At 43.3% G+C, this 27853-nt stretch overlaps 1 protein-coding gene across 1 annotated transcript in view; it reads right to left on the bottom strand.

The window, feature by feature from the left end:
- Positions 1 to 27853, bottom strand: part of SLC9A1 (solute carrier family 9 member A1) — a 150293-nt gene that overhangs the window by 47683 nt on the left and 74757 nt on the right. Inside the window, exons 5-6 of the mRNA XM_073616168.1 lie at positions 27394 to 27587; positions 25732 to 25821 (exon numbers count right to left, since the gene is read on the bottom strand). Coding sequence (XP_073472269.1) covers positions 25732 to 25821; positions 27394 to 27587 — 284 coding nt within the window. The remainder of the gene's footprint in view (positions 1 to 25731; positions 25822 to 27393; positions 27588 to 27853) is intronic.

Here is a 27853-nt window from a genome sequence, read left to right on the forward strand (position 1 = left end):
GAACCTGAGAATGCAGCCGGTGATTCAGCCAGCTGACCATAGACCTGATCAGAGACCAGAGTGGCTCCAAACATCTCTATGGCCTAAGAAACCGGAAGCTACGAGCATTTCATGACTTAGATTTCGCCAGATGTAAACAGCGCCATTGGGAAATTGGGAAAGCATTTTATCACACCGATCTTGGTGTGGTCAGATGCTTTGAGGGCACAGTAGAGATCTAAGGTCTGATAGAGCCCAATTTAAAAAAAAAAAAAAAAGACTACCTGTCACTACCTACTGCTATCATAGGGGATATTTACATTCCCTGAGATAACAATAAAAATGATTAAAAAAAAATAAAAAATGAAAGGAACAGTTTAAAAATAAGATAAAAAAGCAAAAAAATAATAAAAAAAAAAAAAAAAAAAAAAGCTCCCCTGTCCCCCCCTGCTCTCGTGCTAAGGCGAACGCAAGCGTTGGTTTGGCGTCAAATGTAAACAGCAATTGCACCATGCATGTGAGGTATCACCGCAAAGGTCAGATCGAGGGCAGTAATTTTAGCAGTAGACCTCTGTAAATCTAAAGTGGTAACCTGTAAAGGCTTTTAAAAATGTATTTATTTTGTTCCCACTGCAGGTTTGTGCGCAATTTTAAAGCATGTCATGTTTGGTATCCATGTACTCGGCCTAAGATCATCTTTTTTATTTAATCAAACATTTGGGCAATATAGTGTGTTTTAGTGCATTAAAATTTTAAAGTGTGTTTTTTCCCAAAAAAATGCGTTTGAAAAATCGCTGCGCAAATACTGTGAAAAAAAATGAAACACCCACCATTTTAATCTGTAGGGCATTTGCTTTAAAAAAATATATAATGTTTGGGGATTCAAAGTAATTTTCTTGCAAAAAAAAATAATTTTTTCATGTAAACAAAAAGTGTCAGAAAGGGCTTTGTCTTCAAGTGGTTAGAAGAGTGGGTGATGTGTGACATAAGCTTCTAAATGTTGTGCATAAAATGCCAGGACAGTTCAAAACCCCCCCAAATGACCCCATTTTGGAAAGTAGACACCCCAAGCTATTTGCTGAGAGGCATGTCGAGTCCATGGAATATTTTATATTGTGACACAAGTTGCGGGAAAGAGACACGTTTTTTTTTTTTTTGCACAAAGTTGTCACTAAATTATATATTGCTCAAACATGCCATGGGAATATGTGAAATTACAACCCAAAATACATTCTTTCACTTCTCCCGAGTACGGGGATACCACATGTGTGAGACTTTTTGGGAGCCTAGCCGCGTACGGGACCCCGAAAACCAAGCACCGCCTTCAGGCTTTCTAAGGGTGTAAATTTTTGATTTCTCTCTTCACTGCCTATCACAGTTTCGGAGGCAATGGAATGCCCAGGTGGCACAGCCCCGCCCCCAAATGACCCTATTTTGGAAAGTAGACACCCCAAGCTATTTTCTGAGAGGTATAGTGAGTATTTTGCAAACCTCACTTTTTGGTCACAAAGTTTTGAAAATTGAAAAAAGAAAAAAAAAAAAGTTTTTTCTTCTCTTTCTTCATTTTCAAAAACAAATGAGAGCTGCAAAATACTCACCATGCCTCTCAGCAAATAGCTTGGGGTGTCTACTTTCCAAAATGGGGTCATTTGGGGGGGGTTGTGCCACCTGGGCATTCCATGGCCTCCGAAACTGTGATAGGCAGTGAAGACTGAAATCAAAAATTTACACCCTTAGAAATACTGAAGGCGGTGATTGGTTTTCGGGGCCCCGTACGCGGCTAGGCTCCCAAAAAGTCCCACACCTGTGGTATCCCCATACTCAGGAGAACCAGCTAAATGTATTTTGGGGTGCAAATCCACATATTCCCATGGCATGTTTGAGCAATATATCATTTAGTGACAACTTTGTGCAAAAAAAAAAAAAAAGTGTCACTTTCCCGCAACTTGTGCCAAAATATAAAATATTCCATGGACTCAACATGCCTCTCAGCAAATAGCTTGGGGTGTCTACTTTCCAAAATTGGGTCATTTGGGGGGGGGGGGGGGGGGGGGGGGTTTGTGCCATCTGGGCATTTTATGGCCTTCAAGACTGTGATAGGTAGTGAGGAGTGAAATCAAAAATGTACACCCTACGCGGCTAGGCTCCCAAAAAGTCCCACACATGTGGTATCCCCGTACTCAGGAGAAGCAGCTGAATGTATTTTGGGGTGCAATTCCACATATGCCCATGGCCTGTGTGAGCAATGTATCATTTAGTGACAACTTTTTGTCACTTTTTGTTTTGTTTTGTTTTGTTTTTGTCATTATTCAATCACTTAGGACAAAAAAAAATAATACTCAATGAGCTCAACATGCCTCTGAGCAATTTCCTTGGGGTGTCTACTTTCCAAAATGGGGTCATTTTGGGGGGGGGGGTTTGTACTGCCCTGCCATTTTAGCACCTCAAGAAATGACATAGGCAGTCATAAAACTAAAAGCTGTGTAAATTCCAGAAAATGTACCCTAGCTTGTAGACGCTATAACTTTTGCTCAAACCAATAAATATACACTTATTGGCATTTTTTTACCAAAGACATGTGGCCAAATACATTTTGGCCTAAATGTATGACTAAAATTGAGTTTATTGAATTTTTTTTATGACAAAAAAGTAGAAAATATCATTTTTTTTTTCAAAATTTTCGGTCTTTTTCCGTTTATAGCGCAAAAAATAAAAACGGCAGAGGTGATCAAATACCATCAAAAGAAAGCTCTATTTGTGGGAAGAAAAGGACGCAAATTTTGTTTGGGTACAGCATTGCATGACCGCGCAATTAGCAGTTAAAGCGACGCAGTGCCAAATTGTAAAAAGTGCTCTGGAAGGGGGTAAATCCTTCCGGGGCTGAAGTGGTTAACCCTCATTTGCCATGTAGTTACCCAACATATTAATTTGTTCAGATCTTCTTGCAAGGTTTCCACATCCTGCGGACAAATTATTGCCCTGCTTAGCTTTGTATCGTCTGCAAATACTGAGACTGAGCTGTTTATCCCATCCTCCAGATAGTTTATGAATAAATTAAATAGGATTGGTCCCAGGACAGAACCCTGGGGGACCCCGCTTTCCACACTGGACCATTTCGAGTACTCCCCATTTATCACTACCCTCTGAACTCGCCCCTGTAGCCAGTTTTCAATCCATGTACTCACCTCACCTTATGGTCCATGCTGACAGACCTTAGCTTGTACAGTAAACATTTATGGGGAACTGTATCAAATGCCTTTGCAAAATCCAGATACACGTCTATGGGCCTTCCTTTATCTAGATGGCAGCTCACCTCCTCAGTGCTGGGACAAGGCAATTTGGTGCCCAGGGCGAAGATGGCAAACTGCGCCCCCCCATTTTTAAGAAAGAATCAAAACAAGAATATACTTAAAACAATAGAAATTCAATTATCACCCCACACACAGTATTTAACCCTTTACATGACCCCCCCCCCCCCACAGTATTGTTACTCTTATGCCTGCTAACAACCCGCCCAGGGCCGTCTTTAACCACTTGCTGACCAGTGCACGACGATATACGTCACAATGGCACGGCTGGGCAGATTTTTTTTAAAAAAAGTTATTGAACAATTTACATTTTGAACATAGTTCTGCAAGTTACAAGGCAATACGGGAGAAATGCATAAAACAAAGAAATGTGGCTTATACACATATAGACACAGCAGATCAAAAACTTATTCAGATCCTGTATCCTCCCCCCTTCTATAGCCACCTCTGTATACCCCCCCTTCTATAGCCACCTCTGTATACCCCCCCCCCTTTTATAGCCACCACTGTATACCCCCCCCTTCTATAGCCACCGCTGTATACCCCCCCTTCTATAGCCACCGCTGTATACTCCCCCCTTCTATAGCCACCGCTGTATACTCCCCCCTTCTATAGTCACCTCTGTATACCCCCCCTTCTATAGTCACCTCTGTATACCCCCCCTTCTATAGTCACCTCTGTATACCCCCCCTTCTTTAGCCACCTCTGTACCCCCCTTCTAAAGACATCTCTGTATACCCCCCCTGTCCACAACCCCCTCTGTATCCAACCGCCCCCCACCATTGTAATCCTCCCTTTAGAGTTTTCACCTCTTTTCACAAATTCCTCCCCCTCCTTCTCACAGATCTCATCCTCACTGCGTGACACTGCACCTCTCTGGTATGTGTGAGCGCTCTTTTTCCAACACACAGTCTCAGTGCAGTCTCAGATCTGTAGCATACAGCCAGAACACTTCACTCTGTTTTGTGCTGTGCTATAGAAGTCTGGGGGGGGGGGGGGTGACAGGATGGGGGAGCACGGACGACCGCTCTGCCTCACTCCCTGTCACAGGCCAGCCACTCCGATCCTGCAGCTCCTGACAGAGGGAGAAGCAGGATGAGTCAGCGCTTACACACACAGCCCGCAGCTGTTATCCTCCCCTGTCAGTGTGGTCATTTGTGTTAACCCAGCCGAAAGAGCAAACGGGGGAGGACAGCACAGGTGTGTTCGTGACCGCTACACCGGGAGAACTGTTCTAAGCAGTGCGGGCTTCAGGGGCAGCTGCTTTTGCTCTGCATTAAAGAGGGCACTGAACCCGCCCCCTCTCACACTCCGCCCAGGGCACTCGCCCCTCTTGCCCACCCCACCGGCTCTGCACCTCCTCATAGAAGGTTAATAGATTACTGCTAATGTGTGAAGCAGTAGGCAGGGACTCCATGGCAAAACAGAATCTTTAGTTAAGAATTCTATATCTGTCGTTACTGTTAATAAATGTTATACTTATTTTTTTAACTTTATAATCTTCATTGAATTTTTTTTTACGATTAAACATCTTAACATACAAAACCTCACTGATCCACTCCCCCTCTCCTCCCCATTTAATATACAAGAATACAAAGAGATGGGAGATAGACATATTCGCAATACATTTTTCAGTTATTTGTTCTATACCAAGACAGTCTTCCTCCCATAAACTTCCCATTCGAAATCTCCTCCTCTACCCTCACAACACCCTCTATCACACCATCCACTTCCTTCCTGTTCCATCTCTTTCCTTGATATCCCAATACCCACTCTTATCCTCCCTCCCCTCCATATTCCACACCTTTCACCCTCATTCACACTACTCTTCCATACCTATGTGTCACCGCTTATTTTAATTGCATTCATCCTCTACCCTTTTTCTTTTTCCTATAGCAAGGGTATCCTTTATCCCCATCTTCTCTTCAAATATTTATGTCCTCCTTCCTTTGTTCAAATGGTTCATGGCCATTTATTTCTTCCACCTCTCTCTAAAAAGGGTATCCTTTTACCTCCCACCAGGGTTTCCAAATTTCTTCATATTTCTTTAAACAGCCTTGTCTGACATATACAGATTTTTCCTTCAGGATTGTCGGGTTCATGCCTCGCTCCCATTCTATACAGGTTGGGGGTGAGACTGACTGCCACCTTTGTGCTATCAATTTCCTTGCCTGGAATAAACACCTGAATATTGTAATCTGGGTGTGTCTGGGGTTACCCTCTCCCTCTACAAACCCCAGCACACAAAGCCTTACTTCCGGGTTTGGAACCTCCAGAACATGTGGATTACATCCCCCTTCATTTCCCCTGCATCTTTAACAACTTACGTCCAATCTAAGGCCGAACAGGAAGAGTCGTTGGGGAGTTTATTATGCTCTGTATAACAGGAACAGGTGTGACATCTTTTGGGAGGGGGAGAGTGAAACCAGGGGGCCCATTTCAAGGATTCTTCTCCATTGCTCTTCTGATATAGTTTCTAAGTCTTGTTCCTATCTCCTACTCGGTGGGGCCCCTATCCCTTCCGGGCTCCCCTTAAATACAGTGGGGACGGAAAGTATTCAGACCCCCTTACATTTTTCACTCTTTGTTATATTGCAGCCATTTGCTAAAATCATTTAAGTTAATTTTTTTCCTCATTAATGTACACACAGCACCCCATATTGACAGAAAAACACAGAATAGTTGACAGATTTATTAAAAAAGAAAAACTGAAATATCACACGGTCCTAAGTATTCAGACCCTTTGCTGTGACAGTCATATTTATTTAACTCAGGTGCTGTCCATTTCTTCTGATTATCCTTGAGATGGTTCCACGCCTTCATTTGAGTCCAGCTGTGTTTGATTATACTGATTGGACTTGATTAGGAAAGCCACACACCTGTCTATATAAGACCTTACAGCTCACAGTGCATGTCAGAGCAAATGAGAATCATGAGGTCAAAAAGGAACTGTCTGAAGAGCTCAGAAACAGAATTGTGGCAAGGCACAGATCTGGCCAAGGTTACGAAAAAATTTCTGCTGCACTTAAGGTTCCTAAGAGCACAGTGGCCTCCGTAGTCCTTAAATGGAAGACTTTTGGGACGACCAGAACCCTTCCTAGAGCTGTCTGTCCAGCCAAACTGAGCTGTCGGGGGAGAAGAGCCTTGGTGAGAGAGGTAAAGAAGAACCCAAAGATCAATGTGGCTTAGCTCCAGAGATGCAGTCGGGAGATGGGAGAAAGTTGTAGAAAGTCAACCATTACTGCAGCCCTCCACCAGTTGGGGCTTTATGGCAGAATGGCCCAACAGAAGCCTCTCCTCAGTGCAAGACACATGAAAGCCCGCATGGAGTTTGCTAAAAAAAAAAAAAAAAAAAAACACCCGAAGGACTCCAAGATGGTGAGAAATAAGATTATCAGGTCTGATGAGACCGAGATAGAACTTTTTGGCCTTAATTCTAAGCGGTATGTGTAGAGAAAACCAGGCACTGCTCATCACCTGTCCAATACAGTCCCAACAGTGAAGCATGGTGGTGGCAGCATCATGCTGTGGGGGTGTTTTTTAGCTGCAGGGACAGGATGACTGGTTGCAATCGAGGGAAAGATTAATGCAGCCAAGTACAGGGATATCCTGGACGAAAACCTTCTCCAGAGTGCTCAGGACCTCAGACTGGGCCGAAGGTTTACCTTCCAACAAGACAATGATCCTAAGCACACAGCTAAAATAACGAAGGAGTGGCTTCACAACAACTCCATGACTGTTCTTGAATGGCCCAGCCAGAGCCCTGACTTAAACCCAATTGAGCATCTATGGAGAGACCTAAAAATGGCTGTCCACCAACGTTTACCATCCAACCTGACAGAACTGGAGAGGATCTGCAAGGAGGAATGGCAGAGGATCCCCAAATCCAGGTGTGAAAAACTTGTTGCATCTTTCCCAAAAAGACTCATGGCTGTATTAGATCAAAAGGGTGCTTCTACTAAATACTGAGCAAAGGGTCTGAATACTTAGGATCATGGGATATTTCAGTTTTTCTTTTTTAATAAATCTGCAAAAATGTCAACAATTCTGTTTTTCTGTCAATATGGGGTGCTGTGTGTACATTAATGAGGAAAAAAATGAACTTAAATGATTTTAGCAAATGGCTGCAATATAACAAAGAGTGAAAAATGTAAGGGGGTCTGAATACTTTCCGTCCCCACTGTATATGCGAATATAAGCTTGAAATAAGGCCTTTTGGGGTGGTTGCATTAATTCCCTTCTAGAGCAAAGGTATCTTGCTCCATTTCAGCGCTCTCTTTCTCTCTCTCTCTCTCTAAACTGAGCCCCAGAGCATGCCTAATCTGTAGGTACCTAAAAAATGTTTTATTCGATATTGTATATTGTCCCCTCAGTTCCTGAAAGGATTTCAGAATGCCATCCTTGTATACCAACTTTATTCCACATCTTTCCCATTCCTTAATTGTCCCCTTCTTCTCAATTAAATTTCTGTTCTCCCATAAGGGAGTATACTCTGTTAGTCCCTTATACCCCAACAGTGTCTTGACTGTCTCCCAGGTTTTAACCATTAGATTTTATGTGGGAAGCCTAGAGGGGAAAGAACCCTCCTCCATAGCTTCCACCATTGATCCACGTGTGGTATTTTGTAGCAACATTTCCCTCCCTACATATCCAATCTATTACACCCTCCTATGTGCTTGAGTTGTGCCGCAAGGAAGTAACTCTGAGGGTGTGGGAGTGCAACCCCACTATCCTGTGTTTGTAGTTGTAGGGTACGCAGATGGATTCTTACCGGGCCACCTTTCCAGATTAATTCTCTGAAAACATCTAGCTTCAGAAACCATTTTTTATATACCCACACTGGGGAGTTATGCAATGCATACAGAAGCTGTGGCAACCATAGCATTTTGATCAAGTTACATCGTCCTGCTACTGACAATGGGAGGCGTTTACATATTTTAGTTTTCACCCCTAAATTTTTCCATTAGTGGGACAATGTTATTTATTGTTTAGGATCTCTTGTAATAGTAATTCAAGTACTTCATTTTGTTCACTACTTGAATTTGATCAACCTCCTCCGGCAAGGGACCGTCCAGGGGATCTATTGGTAACAATGCAGATTTTTCCCATTTTATAACAATTCCGGAAAATTGGCCAAAATTCTTTATTTCCATTGAACTCAGTAAGGAGGCCTGCATATCTCCTAGAAATAATAAAATGTCATCCGCGTATAGTGCCACTTTTTCTTCCGCTGTTCCACTTTAAAGTCCCATTACATTCGGGGAAAGCCACCGCCAGAGGCTCGGCTGCGAGAGCAAAGAGCAGGGGGGACATGGGGCACCCGTCTCGTCCCCCTCATCAGTCGAAATTTGTCAGAGTGTTCATTGTTCACTCTCACTTTTGACCCTGTATAGCATTTTTATCCATTTAATGAAACCTGGGCCAAACAAACTCGGTCAGGACCCTCCACAGATATCGCCACTCAAGGCTATCAAAAGCCTTAGCGACGTCCGAAGACAAAATAGCCCTCGATCCATCCCCATCAGCCGGGACCTGCAGGTTCAGATACACATGCCTTATATTTATGCTAGTAGATCTTCCCGGTATAAATCCTGACTGATCGGGGTGGACAAAATTTCTGGAAGACCCTAGTTAATCTGGTCGCCAAGACCTTCGCTAGGATTTTGACATCCGCGCTTAGTAGGGAGATGGGTCTATATGAGGATGTATTAAGTGGGCCCCTGCCTTCCTTATGTATCACGACTATGGTAGGTTCCACCATCGATGCAGGGAGCTCCCCCTTTATCGCTGACCAGTTTAAAACCCCCAACAGCTCGGGTAATAGCACCTTCCTGTAACGCCTGTAAGTCTCTTATCGGGAGACCGTCAGGGCCAGGAGACTTGACCTGCCATCTCCCTTGTAGCCCGCTGCAGTTCCTCTAATGTAGGTCCAGCTCGTCTATCAGTTTCAGAGAGGGTCGGAATCACCAAGCCCTTGAAAAAAAAAGCGTCCATTTTCTCCTGCTGGGAGCTATACAAATGCTCATAATATTCTTTGAACTTTTCTACGATTTCTGGAGTATATGAAGGTATCCTATCCTCCCCTATACTAATCGTGGGGACCATAGATGGTGGGGAGTTTGTCCTGACCAGGAGGGCCAGCATTCATCCCACCGTTTCCCCCTCCCCAAAAGGTTTTCTGCCTCTGAAAAAGTTGTTTATTCTCAGTCTTCCCGATCATTAATGTACTGTAAATCTGTTGTTCATCTAACCAGGACCTAAGGGTCTCAGAGGTTGAGTTATTCACATATTGTTCTTCCATGGTTACCACTCTCTCTCTGGCCACCCTTTCCCAATCCTTGGTCCGTAAAATTTTTTACACCTGCTGTATAAGTATTCCATGAAGGAAAGCCTTCAAGGTATCCCAGATCACTCCCACCGGGGCGGTTCCTCTATTTAAATGAGCAAACTCTCAAGGCTGTTAGCACCTTGTCTGGATCACCCGATAGTTCCATCCAAAAAGGGCTTATTTTCCACTTCACCGGGTCGTGGGCTCTCTCTCTCACCTCTAACGATACTGTCAGCGGGAGTGGTCCGAAAGACCTCTTGGCTTGTAACTCACATTTTTTTTATCACCTGTAGTGCCTCCTCATTCCCCAAAACCATATCAATTCTAGAAAGAGTGGAGTGTGTCCTGGAAAGACATGGAGTACTGTTGAACCGCCGGATTCCGCGTTCTCCATATGTCTATTGTTCCGGTCTCTATCAGGAAAAGGGACAATCAATTGTCAACTATAGCACTCGTCTGCGTCCAATGAGGAAACCTATACACCTTCCAGACCAAAATCATATTAAAAGTCACCCATAACAATCGGCACACCCGGTTTATCCAGAACTCCACCAACCTATACAAATCAAAAAAGTGTCAAAAGAACATATAAACTGGCCAACATAGGCGTAGGTTCTATTCTCTATTGTACAATAATAAAAAAAAATAAAAAAATAGCTTCCTAGTTTAGTCTTAATCTGACTGCAGGTGAACATCACCACAGACCTAATGAGGATACTTGCCCCCCTAGGAGTAGGAGGTGTGAAGTGAATTGTACTGGGTTCGAAATTCACCCCAGCCCAGTTGGAGTATAGAGACATGAGTAAGGTGCGTCTCCTGCAGGCAGAGTAATCCCACCCCATACGTTTTTACCAAGGAAAGAACTACTGTTCTTTTAACGGGATCTCCCAACCCCCGAATGTTCCAAGAACATATAGTTAATTATTTTCCTTGCATAGGATTAACCATTTAGTGTACAACAAATGCATATCATTCAAAATATCCACTCCCAATCGTGTGCTTTCCATATACTTTGTGTAATCTTTCTTATTAACCAATACCCCTTCTTCTCATTTTTCTCCTCTGTGATACTTTAGTGGCAATATTTTTCCTATTTAAGATATATTTATTCCTCACACATCCCCACATATGCCTTTCAGACCTTACCCACCATCTGTGCCTCGTTCCCATTTCACTCACCACCCTTTTGGGTCCCCTCTGGGGGCTTTCAAAGTGACCTTTCCATGTGCTCGAAACTATTATTTCCCTTGTGTATATCCTCCCCTCCATTAACTTTGGAGAAAGCCATTTACACATTATCCCTCTAACCTAAATGCAACCCCCTGCCCCGACTCCTTAAAGTGCAAAATAAATAAACAGCTATACCCCTGGATCATCCATGCGGTTATTATACCTCTAGTTCTTCTATAATTATTCCTTATGGGATGCCAACCACCCCTCCATGAAATCAAAAAACAGTCTCCCCATAGCTGTCACCAGCAATCTTGCTGGGTATAACAAGGCATAGGAGACTTTCAGATGTTGTAGTTTGCGTTTGATTTCCAGGAACTTGGCCCTCCGTCTCTCTAGTTCTGGTGAAAAATCTGGGTACATGGATACCCCAGTGCCTTCATAAAATAACTTTACCCATTTCCCTGGCCTTCTGCAATATGATTACTCTGTCTTTATAATAAATAATTTTAACCAGTAAAAAGTCTTGAATAACCCCCTTGCAGGGGAGGTCTAGAAAGTACCCTATGGGCTCTTTCCATTGCAAAAAAGGGTGAGAAAGTGTCCTTTCCAAAAAGAACTGAGCCATTTTTCGAGAAATAACACACGATTCGGGCCCACACAATCCTGACATTCTTCCTTCGCAGTCTGTTCTCCATGTCGTCCATTTCATTTGTTCTTTTGTTCTTATCTCCCGATTAAGGGGGTTCAGGTCATCCTCCATCAGGCTAACTCTTCCTTCTAGGGTGGGTGGTAGTTCTTTCACGCACTTTCTGTAAGTCATCCTGACAAAGGATAGTTCTTCCCGAATTGTTTTAAACTGATAATTCACCTAGAGAGGTCCTGCAGGAATTAATTGCTTGCAGGATTTTTTTAATGACAGTTCCCCTTCTATTGGGGGTTCAGCTCCAGGAGAGGATTCTAGATTATCTTGAGTATCCTGGATGTCCTCCTCTGCAGGTTTTACTCCTGTGTGAATTCCCTCTGGTGCCATCACCTGTCCTTGTCCTTGGCTTTTTCTCACCGCTCCAGCATGCGCCTTAGGCTGCACCTGTGGGTTCTGTTGCCCTCCCTTTGTAGAGGTCTGACTTGGATTATGAGCAAATCTCTCTAGTTTGGCTGCCGCCTGATTCCCTTTCATGCTTCGGTGTGGCTGGGTGCTAGAGCTGGCACTGTCCTGTTGCACAGGATCTTCCCCCCGCTTCCTCGTTATTGCTATGCGTTAGCGGAGGCTTGGGGGAGAGCAATACTTGCACCCAAAAAAAAGGAAAGTGGGAGAGTAAGGTCAGACACTTAATAAAGCCAATGAGCAACATCCCAGTAAACCAGGTAGGGTCCCCCTAGTTTCCCTTCAATCCGTGACCAGGCTATACAAGCTCTCCCCCTGCTCAGCTTCGACCATCCACGCAGCGCTGGGGTGTCTGGGATGTCAACTTAGGCGAGGCAATGCTCACTCCTCTGAGGGAAAAAAATATGCCTGCAACAATCCCTAAGATGGCCCTTTTTTTCCCCCCCTTCCACTGCAGGTAAATCAGTGTCCACTGAGTGTCTCTATAGGACAAACCAAGTCTCCCTCTAACAGTTATATTTACCGTAGCGTCTTAATGCAGGATCCACTCACGTTTTGCCGAAAAGGTCTCTTCCCTCACTTCTCTGCTGCAACTAAACAGTCTCTGTGGGCTCTCCCTCACTTAGCTGCAGGCTAAGAAAGCATGGACTGTCTGTGGTTGTCCGTGCTGCACGACAGGGAGTGGTGGCAGGAGTGTCATCCAAGGCACCAGCGGCTCTCCCTCCAATCTCAGAGTGGTGGTCAGGATCCCCTGGGTTGAGACAGCCAATTCACCGTGGGTAAATGCTGTCCTCGCATCACCGCTTCAGCGAGGCAGGATCTTTCCCGGAGTTGCGACGGGAGCTAGGTCGCTCACGTCCTCCCTCTAGCACATCCGGTCACGCCCCCAATGTTATATTTATAAGCATTTGTGGGATCTCTCTTTGCACATATCGCCTACAACCCCAAAAACTTAAAATATCAATTAGCCGTGATGAAATAACAGCTCTAGGTTTATACATATTAAATAGGAGTTCATTTATAGTCAAATTATTTTGCAAGAGTACACTGGGAACCCCTAAAGTGTAATTCCACGTTTGCAGCCAAATTGGGATAACACATACCTCATGTTCCCATTAGCATAGCAGAACTCAAATATTAAAAAGTTACTGGTTACATTTTACTTGCTTAAAAATCCTTGACCCCCCACCCAATTTGTTTCTTTCTCTCCCTTTCTGGGCCTCTTTGCAAGGTTGTCTATGGCCTATTTTACTCTGACTTTCCAAAAAGCTCAAATGGCTTCTGTTATATTCATGGTAACACTAATGGAACCCATTACAGATAAAAGTATACCAACTTCCTTGGCCCTCTTGGCCTCATAGGCCACTTGGAGGCATAACGAGTTACAATACACTATGTCAGAGGCGTAGCTTAAAGCTTGTGGGGCCCGATGCAAAGGTTGACCTGGGCCCCCACTACCACCCACCACGTGTGCAGATACACCCACCGTATGCCAAGATACTCAAAGTGGCTTAAGAGTTTTGAGTTCCTCCTTACATCAGAGGACAGGGGTCGCCCCGGGAGAATCAGAGGACAGGGGTCGCCCCGGGAGAATCAGAGGACAGGGGTCGCCCCGGGAGAATCAGAGGACAGGGGTCGCCCCGGGAGAATCAGAGGACAGGGGTCGCCCCGGGAGAATCAGAGGACAGGGGTCGCCCCGGGAGAATCAGAGGACAGGGGTCGCCCCGGGAGAATCAGAGGACAGGGGTCGCCCCGGGAGAATCAGAGGACAGGGGTCGCCCCGGGAGAATCAGAGGACAGGGGTCGCCCCGGGAGAATCAGAGGACAGGGGTCGCCCCGGGAGAATCAGAGGACAGGGGTCGCCCCGGGAGAATCAGAGGACAGGGGTCGCCCCGGGAGAATCAGAGGACAGGGGTCGCCCCGGGAGAATCAGAGGACAGGGGTCGCCCCGGGAGAATCAGAGGACAGGGGTCGCCCCGGGAGAATCAGAGGACAGGGGTCGCCCCGGGAGAATCAGAGGACAGAGCTCCTTTCCCATTCCAGCACTGTAAACAACTCCTCCCCCCACAATACACAAGGCTGAAATCACATTCCTTTACACACAGTCCATCAGCCTTCACAGGGTGTATCTGGCTTTTATGTTGCCGTTCTGAACTGTGAAATCCCTTGGTCGGAATGGCAGTGTAGTTGCAGTAGGCAGATACACCCTATGCAGATCATGGCTGACTGGCTGTGTTGTAAAGGAATGTGATTTCAGCCCTGCGGAGGAGGAGCAGTATAGAGTGCTGTACTGGGAAAGAAGCTCAGCAGCGGGGCATAGCATCCGGGGTGGAGGGGGTGGTCAGTGGGCACAACTTAGGTCGGGGGGGGGGCAAAGCGAAATCTGGAGCCTGCAGCCCCTCAGGAGGTGTTAAGGGATATGTTTTAGCAAATTCTGAAGGTTTCTCGGTCAATGTTGGTGGAAGGTCACCTCCCGGAGGTGCGTGTCTTTTGCCCAGTTGTCAGGGAAGTGGTATAAGCAGACATCCCCGGATGGGGGGGGGGGGGTTACAGAGAATCCCAGCTAGTGACTAGAAGACACTGAGCGCTGTCTTACGTCACCAGCGACATCGGTCCCATCGTGGCTACAGGACGGAACTCTCCTCCTTTTAACTCGGTTACCATTCCATGTTGCCAGCACACAGCACAGATACTTCCCCATCCTGGGCCGTTCTCACCCCGTGCTTCTCTCCATTCAGGAAATGGCTCACAGCTTCTCCCCAGTCAATGAGAACAGAGGGGTGTGGACTGTGGAAGGCAAAGTGTAAGCCCAGTACTGGAGCGTGGCTGTGGGGCATATCGGAGCTGGACTTTGTGGAGGATATGATAACATGACAGGGAGGCTGCAGGGGCCCCCTGGAGCTAGGGGCAGGGTTGTGATTGTGATCCCTGCAACCCCTTATGCTACGCCCATGCACAATGAAATTTACTAGATCCTGTGATGGTCCTTCAGTTTCATATTAGAAGTCATATTGCTCCTATCCAGAGTCTCCATTCTAGAAACCACGGTTGTACCGATGCAGATTTAAAGTGTTATCAAGTAAGCCTGTATTTCATTAAATACTACTGCTGTTTTTTTGTATTTTTTTACTGGCTATATATTTTCTAAAATGAAAAATAAAGAATTTACAATAAATTTTTTGTAATGTTTAGAAGGGGGTGGTGCAGTAATGTTTAACATAACTTACCCTGTCTTTACTGTGTTCGCATTTATTCATTATCAGCTGTAAACTAAATTTGAACTGTCCCAACAATGTGTTACAAAATTTAAAAAAAATTAAAAAAACTGTCTTCCTGCATTGTATGTTAAAGGGGTTGTAAAGGAAATAAAAAAAAAATAACAAACATGTTATACTTACCTCCACTGTGCAGCTCGTTTTGCACAGAGTGGCCCGAACCTGGTCTTCTGGAGTCCCTCGGCGGCTGTCTCAGCTCCTCCCCGCAAGAACTAACCAGCTTCATGTGAGCTCTCTCGCATGGTGTTTAGTTCTTGCGGGCGTGCTCCCATGATACAGCCGGTGGCTATAGCCGCTCACTGTATCACTCGGCCCCGCCCCCCGCATCATTGGATGTGATTGACAGGAGCGCGAGCCAATGGCTGCGCTGCTTTCAATCCATCCACTCTAGCCAATCAACGGCCAGGCTGAGCGGCGAAAAGGACATCGGGGGCGAGCGCAGCAGGTTTAGGGGCTCAGGTAAGTATGGGGGGGCCGGTATTGTCGGATGTTTTTTCCCCCTTTAACCACTTAACAACCGGCCCATAGCCGAATGACGGCTGCAGGGCGGCTGCTTAACTCTGGGAGGACGTACTAGGACGTCCTCCCGGAATTCGCCTCTCGCGCGCCCCCTGGGGCGCGCACCCGAGCACATCCGTGACCGCCAGGTCCAGAGGACCCGGCCCATCACGGATCCCGGTAAATGGCCGCTGATCGCGGCCGTTTACCATGTGATCGCGCCGTCAAATGACGGCGCGATCACATGTAAACAGACCGGCGTCATCCGATGACGCCGGTTCCTCTCCTCCCCTCCTGTGTACCGATCGGTACACTGTGGAGGAGAGGGAGATGGATGGATGGCTGCAGCGCTGTGGGCTGGATGTGTAGTGCCCACAGCGCTGCACAGAGACATCCAGCCATCCCTTCTGCTGTGCAATACTCCCACAATACTCCCACAATACTCTGCCATGCCCCGCAATACCCCGCCATACTCGACAGTACTCGGCCTCTGTATGTGGCCAGGCTGTGGAAGTCTCACACATGTGCTATCACCGTACTCAGGAGGAGTAGGAGAATCTATTTTGGGGTGTCATTTTTGCTATGTACATGCTATGTGTTAGAAATATTGTATAAATGGACAACTTTGTGTTAAAAAAAAAAAAAAAAAATGCGTTTTAACCACTTCCCGCCCGCCGGCCGTCATACAACATCCTTGACTTTGTGCGGGGATATCTGAATGATGCCTGCAACTACAGGCATCATTCAGATATCAGCTTTTTCAGCCGCCGATTACCTACACCATAAGAACGATCATAGCGGCTGTTCCACTGCTTGATCGTTCTTACGGGAGGCGAGAGGGGATGTCCCCCCCTCCCGCGCTTCTACCGACTCACAGCTACGATCGAAGCCAGGATCGTTTTTTTTTTTTTTAAATTTCAGGCTTCCCAGCCTAGAGGTGAGATGTGGGGTCTTATTGACCCCATATCTCACTGTAAAGAGGACCTGTCATGCCATATTCCTATTACAAGGATGTTTACATTCCTTGTAATAGGAATAAAAGTGGTCACATTTTTTTTTTTTTTTGGAAAAAAGCATCAAACTAAAATAAAGTAAAATGAACAATAAAAAAAAAAATAAAAATTTTAAAAGCACCCCTATCCCTGTGTGCTCGCATGCAGAAGCGAATGCATACGTAAGTCCCGCCCACAATGAAAACGGTGTTCAAACCACACATGTGAGGTATCGCTGCGATCGGTAGAGCGAGAGCAATAATTTTGGCCCTAGACCTCCTCTGTAACTCAAAACATGTAACCAGTAAAAAAATCTTAAAGCGTCGCCTATGGGGATTTTTGAGTAGCAAAGTTTGGCGCCATTCCACAAGCGTATGCAATTTTGAAGGGTGACATGTTGGGTATCTATTTACTCGGCGTAACTTCATCTTTCACATTATGCAAAAACATTGGGCTAACTTTACTGTTTTGGTTTTTGTAAAGCACAAAACAGTTTTTTTTTAAAAAAAAACGCGTTAAAAAAATTGCTGCGCAAATACCATGCGAGATAAAAAGTTGCAACGACCGCCATTGTATTCTCTAGGGTCTTTGCTAAAAAAACATATATAATGTTTTGGGGTTCTATGTAATTTTCTAGCTAATAAATGATGATTTTTACATGTAGGAGAGAAATGTCAGAATTGGCCTGGGTGCTCCAGAACGCCTGAAGGTGCTCCCCTGCATGTTGGGCCTCTGTAAGTGGCCACGCTGTGTAAAAGTCTCACACATGTGGTATCGCCGTACTCGGGAGTAATAGCAGAATGTGTTTTGGGGTGTAATTTGTGGTATGCATATGCGGTCTGTGAGAAATACCCTGCTAATATGACAATTTTGTGGAAAAAAAAAAAAGTAAAAAAAAAAAAAACCTTGATTTTGCAAAGAATTGTGGGAAAAAATTACAACTTCAAAAAACTCACCATGCATCTTTCTAAATACCTTGGAATGTCTTCTTTCCAAAAAGGGGTCATTTGGGGGGTATTTGTACTTTTCTGGCATGTTAGGGTCTCAAGAAATGAGATAGGCCGTCAGTACTTCAGGTGTGATCAATTTTCAGATATTCGCACCATAGCTTTTGGACTCTATAACTTTCAAAAAGACCAAATAATATCCACCGATTTGGGTTATTTTTACCAAAGATATGTAGCGGTATAAATTTTGGCCAAAATATATGAAGAAAAATTACTAATTTGCAAAATATTATAACAGAAATGAAGAAAAATGTATTTTTTTACAGATTTTTCGGTCTTTTTTCTTTTACGGCACAAAAAAATAAAGAACCCAGCAGTGATTAAATACCACCAAAAGAAAGCTCTATTTGTGTGAAAAAAAGGACAAAAATTTCATATAGATACAGTGTTGCATGACTGAGTAATTGTCATTCAAAATGTGAGAGCACCAAAAGCTGAAAATTGGTCTGGTTAGGAAGGGGGTTTAAGTGCCCAGTTGTCAAGTGGTTAATGAGGGATAGCCAAGTCTGGGCAAGGACTTTTTTTATGCTGTTTGAATGGGAACACTGTAAAAAGTAGATACGCTTATACCTCTGCCTAGTGTTGACTCAGGGTAGCAAACACATTGAGCAATGCATTACATTGTTTATCATCATCTCCACTGTATAAAAAAAGGAAGTATTCAGCATGACAACACTCAATGATGTTTCTCAATTTAGCACCAGTGTTCAAATCTGTTAAAAGGGAAACAATATAGGTTCCTTTAACCCTTCTCCATCAAGGCAAATTTTAATTTTTTTTTCTTTACACTATAAAATGCATTGAGTGTTTTTTGCGATACGGCACTGCATTATTTTAACTGACGATTGCGCAGCTGTGCGGCGTAAACAAAAAAGGACAAATCTAAAAAAAACAACCCAATAGTTAAAAGTAGTAGTTAAAATTACTTCATACCCAAGACATTAGATATCGTACAAAAGCAGAGAGGCTGTGGAATTAAAAAAGGTAGCTGTACATTTTTTATGGCACACAATTTTGTGCAAATTGCAAAAAAAAAAAAAAAAAAAAAAAGAAGAAGTGCACATCTGGGTTTATTGCATGGAAGAGAGATCCGGTGCTTTAGAAGCACCCACAGCACTGTGCTACAATATAGCCATGAGTCAAGCAGATTGATATTAGACCAAGCTGAGTGAGCTTGAATCACTGAAGTGTTTACAATTTTTATATGACTTACATTTTCTTTAAATTCATATTTTTTCCTATAGTATTTATTACAAAGATTTATTAGCCACTAGAAACCCTCAGTTGCTTACTGCAATTACTGCTCTTCCCTTAAAGGTAATCTGTCATGTAATAATAACAAGGGCTGCCATTGCTGAGCTTTACTTTGGAGAATCTTAGTTCCCTCGCTGGAATTCAGAGGTTCTCCCATAAGTGCCGTCTGTTGATCCGCAACAGGTATAGAGAGAAGGAATGTTGACATTCATTAATAGCATGCCTGTTTTGGGTCTTCAGTACCCAGTAAGTCAGAAGCAGCAAAATACTAAACAATCCCTACAAAACACATTTCGACCATGCATTCCTTATTCTGTTAAAGTCCTATGAAAGCATTCTGGACCTGCTAATTTTCTTATCTAAATGTGTGACCATAACAAATCCGGCATAACTGCTTTTTACATGTGACTGTATCTGCGGTTAAAATCAGACAGACATTCTGAACATACTGTCAGTGAACCCAAAAGAAGAATAGGCTGGTAGATACGAAAAAAAAAATGTGTGCGTGTGTGTGTGTATATGTATGTGTATATGTATGTGTATATGTATGTGTATATGTATGTGTATATATATATATATATATATATATATATATATATATATATATATATATATATATATATATATATATATATATATATATATATATATATATATATATATATATTTTATAAATACAAGTTTTGAACAATTCTTTTTACCTTTCCTAATTATTGTAAACAGTCCATCACCTTCCTTTCCCTATAGGAGCTAGTGGGATCCTTCTTTAGTGGCTCACAAGTGCTGGCATCACTAAGAAGAGTGGTCAGATTAGAATGGTAATCAGATGTATTAATGACCCCCAGTGCATCTCTCCATTTGTCTGCTGGCATGACAGTAATGCTTGGCACCTACTAACCACAACTTTCACACCTCCCATCCTGTTTTTGGACTAACATCTACACAGCTTAGAGAAGCTACAAAAAGGTCTTTAAAGCTGAGTTCCACCCAAAAGTGGAACTTCCGCTCATTTGTCTCCTCTCCTCCGGTGCCACAATTGGCACCTTTTGGGCGACTTTGTCTTTGACAAGTATCCTGTTCCAACTTTGGGGAGTCCGGGCCCTGCCCCGTGACATCACCGCAAGGCTCCCTCCTCCTCTCCCTGTCGCCGGGCCAGTAGGAGAGAGGAGCGGGGCCTTGGGCATGCGCAGTAGGGTTCCTGGCGTGAAGCCGTAAGGTGCCGACATCGCTGGACTATAGGACAGGCAAGTGTCCTATTGTTAAAAGCCAGCAGCTGCAGTATGTGTAGCTGCTGGCTTTTTATTTTTAGGGGCGGAACACCGATTTAACATTACAGAACAAGTCCAGTTGAAATGTGACTGCTATAAATAGATACACTTAGATGGCGAAGTCTTTGTTTCCTTTTGTTTTTACAGTGTATAGAGGAGATCCAATATCCTGAGAAGAAGTGCAGCAGCCATCACTATAGTGGACTTTTAATTTGTACCTCCTTTACTATATTGACTTTATGGCTTTTGTGTGGGGTTCTTTCCACCCTCTGCTTGCGCTATTGAGCCTTTTTTTATGTTTTACTGTTACATTATGGTACTGCCAAGGTACATAAGCTAGTTTTTCACATTTATGGAACATCGGGTTTACACACCACTTTAACGACTTTAACCACTTCCTACCCAAGGAATGTACCTGTACGTCCTTGGGTTTCAGTGTTTATACCGGTATGATGTCTGCACTTACAGGTATTTTTTTCAGCCAACGATTCAAAGTAATGCAGAAGTGAGCCGAGTGGCTAATTAGCCCCTCGATCACTTCTGCAGGTGGTGGAGGGGGGTCCGGTCCCATCGCTGAGGCCGGGAGCGATATGGCTGCCCTGTACAGAGAGAAACTGACGTTGTTCCCCTTGCTCTGTAACCCTGTAAACCAGGAGCAAATAGTTTGTCACTTCCGGTTCCGACCCTTTACCTGGCCACGAAAGCAGTCAGAGGACTACAACCCCTAGAGGTTTAACCCATTATGTTTTATACCTCAGGCTGACAGTGTAAACAGATTCTTGAATTGGGTGGGCTATTTTTTTAGGCCTATTTTACTACCCTATCTGTGTTAAATTGGATGAGCCTAGCCCCCCCCCTTCTTTCTCTGCATTATTGTAATTTTTAGGGATCATACTTCCCTTCTGGACCCTGGCTCTCCATATCCAGATACACCCTTCTCTCCAACTCATATTTTAATGTGTTTACAGGGGCGATCCTGTAGTGTGATTTGTGTTCGATCCCCGTGTTGACTAAACTACATGTGATTTCTGAAACACTAGCACCTGTTTGGGAATCTAAATACATATAATTTACATTCCAGTATGGCTTATCTCTTGGATGAAGGAATCGACCTTGAGATACAATCAGCATTTTCCTGTGATTCATCTACCACCTATACTGGTGATGATTGCTTGAAAAAATTATTAAAGAACCACAAAAAATTGACTATTAAATTCCTTAATAGGAAGTGGGACATTTCATCACTAAAATCACATATCGAGCATAAAATCATCCCTAGGGGCCTGAGGGAAAAAGTCACTCCGGCTGGCCACCTACATACACGATTCCTTGAGCTATGGAAACAAGGTTGCCTGGAACGTGGTCTTGCTATTTTACATAGGAATGTAATTGGAGAACAGATACAACTCGAGGAAATTAAGAAAGAAATAGATAACAGTGTACAGTTATTGGAACCATATAAGTCAGACCCGGCGTTTATTAAAAGTAATGACCTTCTCAAGAAAGAAGTGGAAAGAACACAGAAAACCCTAAAGTCTACTAAAGAGGACAAATTTAAACAGAACCTACTAGACTGGGAAAGTGGGGATATATTTGACCCTACTATCCCCAGAGGGAGAAGTAGGTCCCGTAGAGGAAGTAGGAGAAATAAATCAAATAATGGCCGCTCTAGACAATCATCAACTGATAGTGAAGCTGGATATCAGGAAAAAGCAGTTGCTTTTTTTTTAGAACAGGAGGGGGACAGTATAGACGATCGGGTCTCCAGAAAAGGCAAACCAAAAACTACACCTATCGGCAGACTACTTCCCCAAATCAATGTGGGAGGCCAAGGAAGAGAAAAAGATACAAAAGGAAATCAAAGGGAACTCAGATCAGGGTCAAGGAGAGTCTAGTAGACACAACAGATAATCCCGATATTCATACTAGTGATAGGTCATGTTTTGATATGAAGGTGGTCAATTTAACTGACTTCCCACTTAACCAGCATCACATATTGTTACAGAAGGGGTTGTCTTTTTCACCTACGGCCACGATGAGTGATTTTGAAGTATTCAAAGATGTTAGCCTATTTTTGCGGAAAGTAATTTTTAGATATTGGCATTCGGAACAAAAAAAAACAAGATATAGAAACGGATGAACAATCTAAAGAAGAGCGTGAATCTCTTGAAGCATTAATAGCTGAAACCCTTAGTTCATCACCAATGTGTCCTCGTCCTTCTAAATTATCCATCAAGTCACTCAAAATGCCCCCTCTATCCAAGCATAAACGGATCCATCTATTCTTGGAACAGCTCAAAAATGACCTGTCCAAGATAGATTGGAAATATAAAGGGTTTGACAATCTCACTAAAGCAGAGAGGAAGGCTCTTAAGGAGCTACAGGAGGCCAACGATCTCAACATTAAGGGGAGTGATAAAGGGGGTAACACGGTTTTGCTTTCACAGAGCTTGTACGAGGGAGAAACTATGCATCTCCTTCAAGACGAAACTACATACCAGAGGCTTCCCCCTAAACCCCTTTCCTAAAATCGTGGCCAGTCTTAATTTCAAACTTAACATGACCCTAGAGGAACATCTCATCACACCTAAGGAATGTAAATATCTCAGTGTCCACGAGTTCAACACCCCCACTTTTTATACCATTCCTAAGCTCCACAAATCAATTACCAACCCCCTGTGGAAGGCCGATTGTGTCAGCCATCAAGGGTCCCCTGGAGAGGGTTGGAAAATTTGTGGATGCCCTCATTAAAGAGTTGGTGTGTGAACTCCCTTCCTATGTACAGGACACACATGATGTGCTCAAGAAACTGGATAGGGTCTTATTGCCACCAGGAGCTATCCTAGTTGGAATCGATGTAGAATCCCTTTATACATCGATTCCACACAACTGGGGTCTAAAAGCGGTACACCACTTCCTGGACCATAAATTCCCTCTGCTAGCTACACAAAATGAATTTATCGTGGACCTACTGCAATTCATGCTGGAACACAATTGCTTTCAATTTCTAGGAAAGTATTATCGGCAGATCAGGGGTACCTCGATGGGTGCCCCTTGGGCCTCTTCATATGCATGTCCGCATTTGGGGCTGTGGGAGATGGAATGTGTACATTCCTCGTCGATGTACCTTGGCCACTGTCTCTTGTGGCTAAGGTACATCGATGATGTGATCATGGTCTGGGGGGTTCATCCCTAGACCTGGTTTCCTTCATTGAGGAGCTAAACAATAATGACAGGAACATCAGGTTAACCCAGTGTTTCTCAACTCCAGTCCTCAAGGCGCCCCAACAGGTCAGGTTTTCAGGCTTCCCATTATATTGCACAGGTGATTTGATCAGTTTCACTGCCTTAGTAATTACCACAGACATTTCATCTGAGGGAAATCCTGAAAACATGACCTGTTGGGGCGCCTTGAGGACTGGAGTTGAGAAACACTGGGTTAACCTATTCCTTTGATGCTGCCATTTTGCCTTTTCTGGACCTATCTTTATTAAGGAGGGTAAACTCCACACAAAAACATTTAGAAAAGAAACGGCAGCAAACACTTGATTGTTGGCTTCCAGCCACCATCCCAGATCTCTTCCAGGGAATTCCAGTAGGCCAGTTTCTCCGCGCTAGGAGAAACTGTTCAGAAGAATCGGACTTTAAAACTGAGGCACATGAACTGTATGGGAGATTCCGTGACCGTGGCTACTCTCATGCCAGTATCAGGAAAGCCAAAAGAAGTGCTCTTCAAACATATAGGTCGTCTCTGCTTACTAATGCCCCAAGGGGGAAAGAAAAAATCTCCAATCATGCCCCCATAAGGATTATTACTAAATTCGGGGCACAGTGGGAACAGACTAGAAATGTACTGAGACGTCACTGGCATATTCTAGTCGAGGCACCTATACTTGGTGACATTGTTGGTGACCGGCCCCTCCTTACAGCAAGAAGAGCCACTAACCTAAGGGACAGACTGGTTCACTCGGAATATCGTAGACCTGAGAGGCGGGGATTGGCTTACTAGCCTCCCTCCTCTTAAGGGTATGTATCCCTGTGGCAGATGCCATATCTGCAGATTTGTGGATAAAACGGACATGTTCACCAGTTCTGATGGAAGCAAACAGTTTAAAATTAATAACTTTATAAACTGCTCTACAACATGCATGATATACATGCTCACTTGTCCCTGCGGATTGATTTATGTGGGTAAAACCAAAAGACAGCTGAAAATCAGGATTGGTGAACATGTTCTGAGTATCATCAACAAAGATGATGATCCGCCACTCTCTCCCATCATCTGGCGTGAATAACCTGCTTTACTTGGTTTTCTATACAGCCCCATGAGTTTGGAAGCCTGTGTGCATTGGATTTTACCAGCTCCTATGATTTCCGGTTGGAATTTTTTCAAGCTGATACTCCAGTTTCGGCTACTGATGTAGTCTGCAAGACAGTGGATCATTGCTACGGAGACTAGACTTTCATGGACAAGGACTCTACAACACAAGACGTCAAACGGTGAGCTGTATCCTGCCCCAAGTACCTGAAGGGGAACTGCATAAACAGTATATCGTTTGCTTTCCTTGTGTCAAGCTATTTCCATGTCTTTGTGTCAGCTATCTCCGATCCTTACCAATATCAGTCTCATGATATACACAATGCAGGCTTAGCACCACGATATTACCAGCTTATATATCCAAGGGACTTCCCACATATCTCAAGAAGCACAAGCACTTTCCTACATTCCCATGGGAATACTTAACTGAACATTCCAATAATATCTTTTTAAGGAGGAAACACATTTTTTCTAAACCTCCATTTGCCAATTTTTTCCATGACCGAATTAATTTATTCCCGTATCTGACACTAGGTCATATTCATGTTGGATTGTGTGTGAGACGGGTATGAATTGTTTGAATCGGGTGTGGTGGCCACCTGTGTCCCATTAAGACGTTAGGTCTTATTTTTAATTATGTGTTGGAGATGGGTGTAGTTTTCTATTTTCTATTATCATTTCTTATTTATATGAATAATCAATAAAGATATTTAACTTACACCGGACTGTCCTCTCTGATGAATAACTTTTGGGTTCTTCCCGTTTTTTTGCACGATCGGACCGATCTGCCTGATTGGCTGCATGGGGGGCCGGAGGAGAGATTTGGGGTCTAAGACCCCAAATCTCTTCATAAAGAGGACCCCTCATGACCTATGCTGTCACAAGAGATGTTGTTCATCCCTTGTAATAGCAGTAAAGTTAGTACAAAAAAAAAAATAAATGATGCAAGTTTAGGAGATATTTACAGTACCTTATTATAGGCTTACCTATAGGTACAAACAAACTAGGGGAGTTTACTTCCTCTTTATTGGTAAAAATGAAAAATATTTTTATTAAAATATGCCATTCTAGTATGTGACATAAGAATTTATTTGTGCAGACTTGAAAAGTTGCTTGCAGTTTGGTCTCAAAGGCACTAAAATGACTATCCCAATATATATGGTTACAAATGTTTAATTTCTTAAACATGCACTTTCATAAGAAAAGGATATCTGTTATTCAATTACCTGTGTGTGTATTTCTTCATTTACTGAGCGCTTCGTTTCTTGTTTCTTCTTCACAGCTAAAAGTTCCACCAGTGGACGAATGGTCATTCCCTTTCAGTGACAGAAGTTTGCAAAAAGGGTTAATGCTCAGTTTAAAGCATGGTCATTCAGCAACCATAAGTCCTATCAGATGTAGAAGTAAAGCATGTGCAGTGTTTACTTGCCCTGTACTGTAGTTGTTCCACATCTGCCTATAGCTATGCTCACACCCCTTTTATTATCCTTCCAAAATCACTGGGTTACAGTCAACTTTTAGGAACAATTCAGTCTCTTCAATTTGGGTTATCCTGAAAGTCAAACATAGCTCAAAGTGCTAACGTGCAGCCACTGATGAAAGAGAAGTACTATCTGCTTTAAATATGCTGTGAATCTCAGAAAGTGGTTTTGCTCATATGATCCTGTGGTTGGATAGCAGCAGTTTAGGGTCACGTTCCTCAAACAGTGCAGGGTGTGGACTGCATTATTATTCTTTATAAGTTTATATGATACATTTCCTAATTTGTGGCAGTTATGTTCTGGGAGTCCTGAGTAGGCTGTGGGAAGGGGGCATAATTTATGCATACATACTGTAGCTGTACAAATATATACACCACATTCATACCACAATATCCTCAAACTTAGATACTGAGACAAGGATGCAACTTCAGGTAACTGCATAGTCTCATAACAAAAAGTACTGGATATCTTGGTGTACAGTGTAATTTCCTTTATTTTCAGTACACATACTCAGAAGCCTTTAGACTACTACAACTAATGAACTGCATCTCATCAACACTGGTAGGCAAGTTTATCTTTTGTCAGCTGTCCAGTTCTTTATAGTGAGGTTTGTCCAACACAACAAGGTTTCTACTATATACTGTACATTCCCTTGTTCATAGTTTTTACATAGTTATAACAGGACAATTTCATGTGTTCATTTTCAAAACACAAAATTAAAAAAGTAGTTCACACGGGCAGAAAAAACTCCACTGCAGTTACACCCGCAAGGAAGGAAGGAAGGAAGGAAGGAAAGAAGGAAAGAAGGAAAGAAGGAAAGAAGGAAAGAAGGAAAGAAGGAAAGAAGGAAAGAAAGAAAAATACACACCTAAAGTACATGTGTTTATGCGAATTTATACATGTATAATCTGCAGTTGTGTTCTACTTCTACTTGTGAGCGACTAAAAGCAGCACACGTTGTTGTAAAAGATGCGGCTGTGTATGGGCTCATCAATTACTATAATGCTGCGTTTAGATGCATACAAAACCATCTGCTGCACGCATCTAAAAACGCAGTGTTTTTTTCTGCCAATGTGAATGGGCTCTGTGTGTTTGGGCTCACTGATTACTATAGTCCTGCATTTAGATGCATACAAAACTATCTGCTGTACGCATCTAAAAACACATTATTTTCGGCCGGTGTGAATGAGCCCAAAATTTGCTAAACTCTTGTTTGTGCATGTTTAGAACTTCCCCAAAAGCATTAATTTCCAACTCATACAAGTGACATGGCTAGACAAATGTGCTATCATTGTCAAACAATATGTTGCAGCCCCTTTACACACTGGACTATTTATTAAAATTAAAAAAAAAAACTAATGTAACAGTATAACAGTTGTACCTGCCCCAAAAAGTTCCTTTCCTCACCTGCACAAACACCGTGAAGAATATTACTGTAATTATTGCAGTGAGGAACATATTTCTGTTAGGACTATGTAATAAGTATCCCAAGGAGAAAGCAATGGCTCCACGCAAGCCACCATATGCAATAATGAACTGGTCTTTGGGTGTCAACTTCACTATGCGGAATTTGTTGATAAACCAAGTTAAGCCAAGAACACCTAGGAAAGAGACAGAAAATGTAACACTTGACACTTATAAGTAACACAAACATTTTTTCTATGTATCGTAATTATTAGTGTTAAGGACATTTGTCAGGAAATGTAATAAAAATACACTACAGGTAAAACTGTTAACATGAAAGGATTGGGCAGGGGGGAGCATTTAGGCTACTTTAACACAGAGGCAATTTACATGCGTTTTTGTGCTTAAAATAGCGCCTGAAAAGCGCCTGTAAACTGCCTCTTCTGCAGCCCCAGAGTGAAAG

This window comes from Aquarana catesbeiana, linkage group LG02 (assembly GCF_042186555.1).
Source record: "Aquarana catesbeiana isolate 2022-GZ linkage group LG02, ASM4218655v1, whole genome shotgun sequence".
Taxonomy (NCBI): domain Eukaryota; kingdom Metazoa; phylum Chordata; class Amphibia; order Anura; family Ranidae; genus Aquarana; species Aquarana catesbeiana.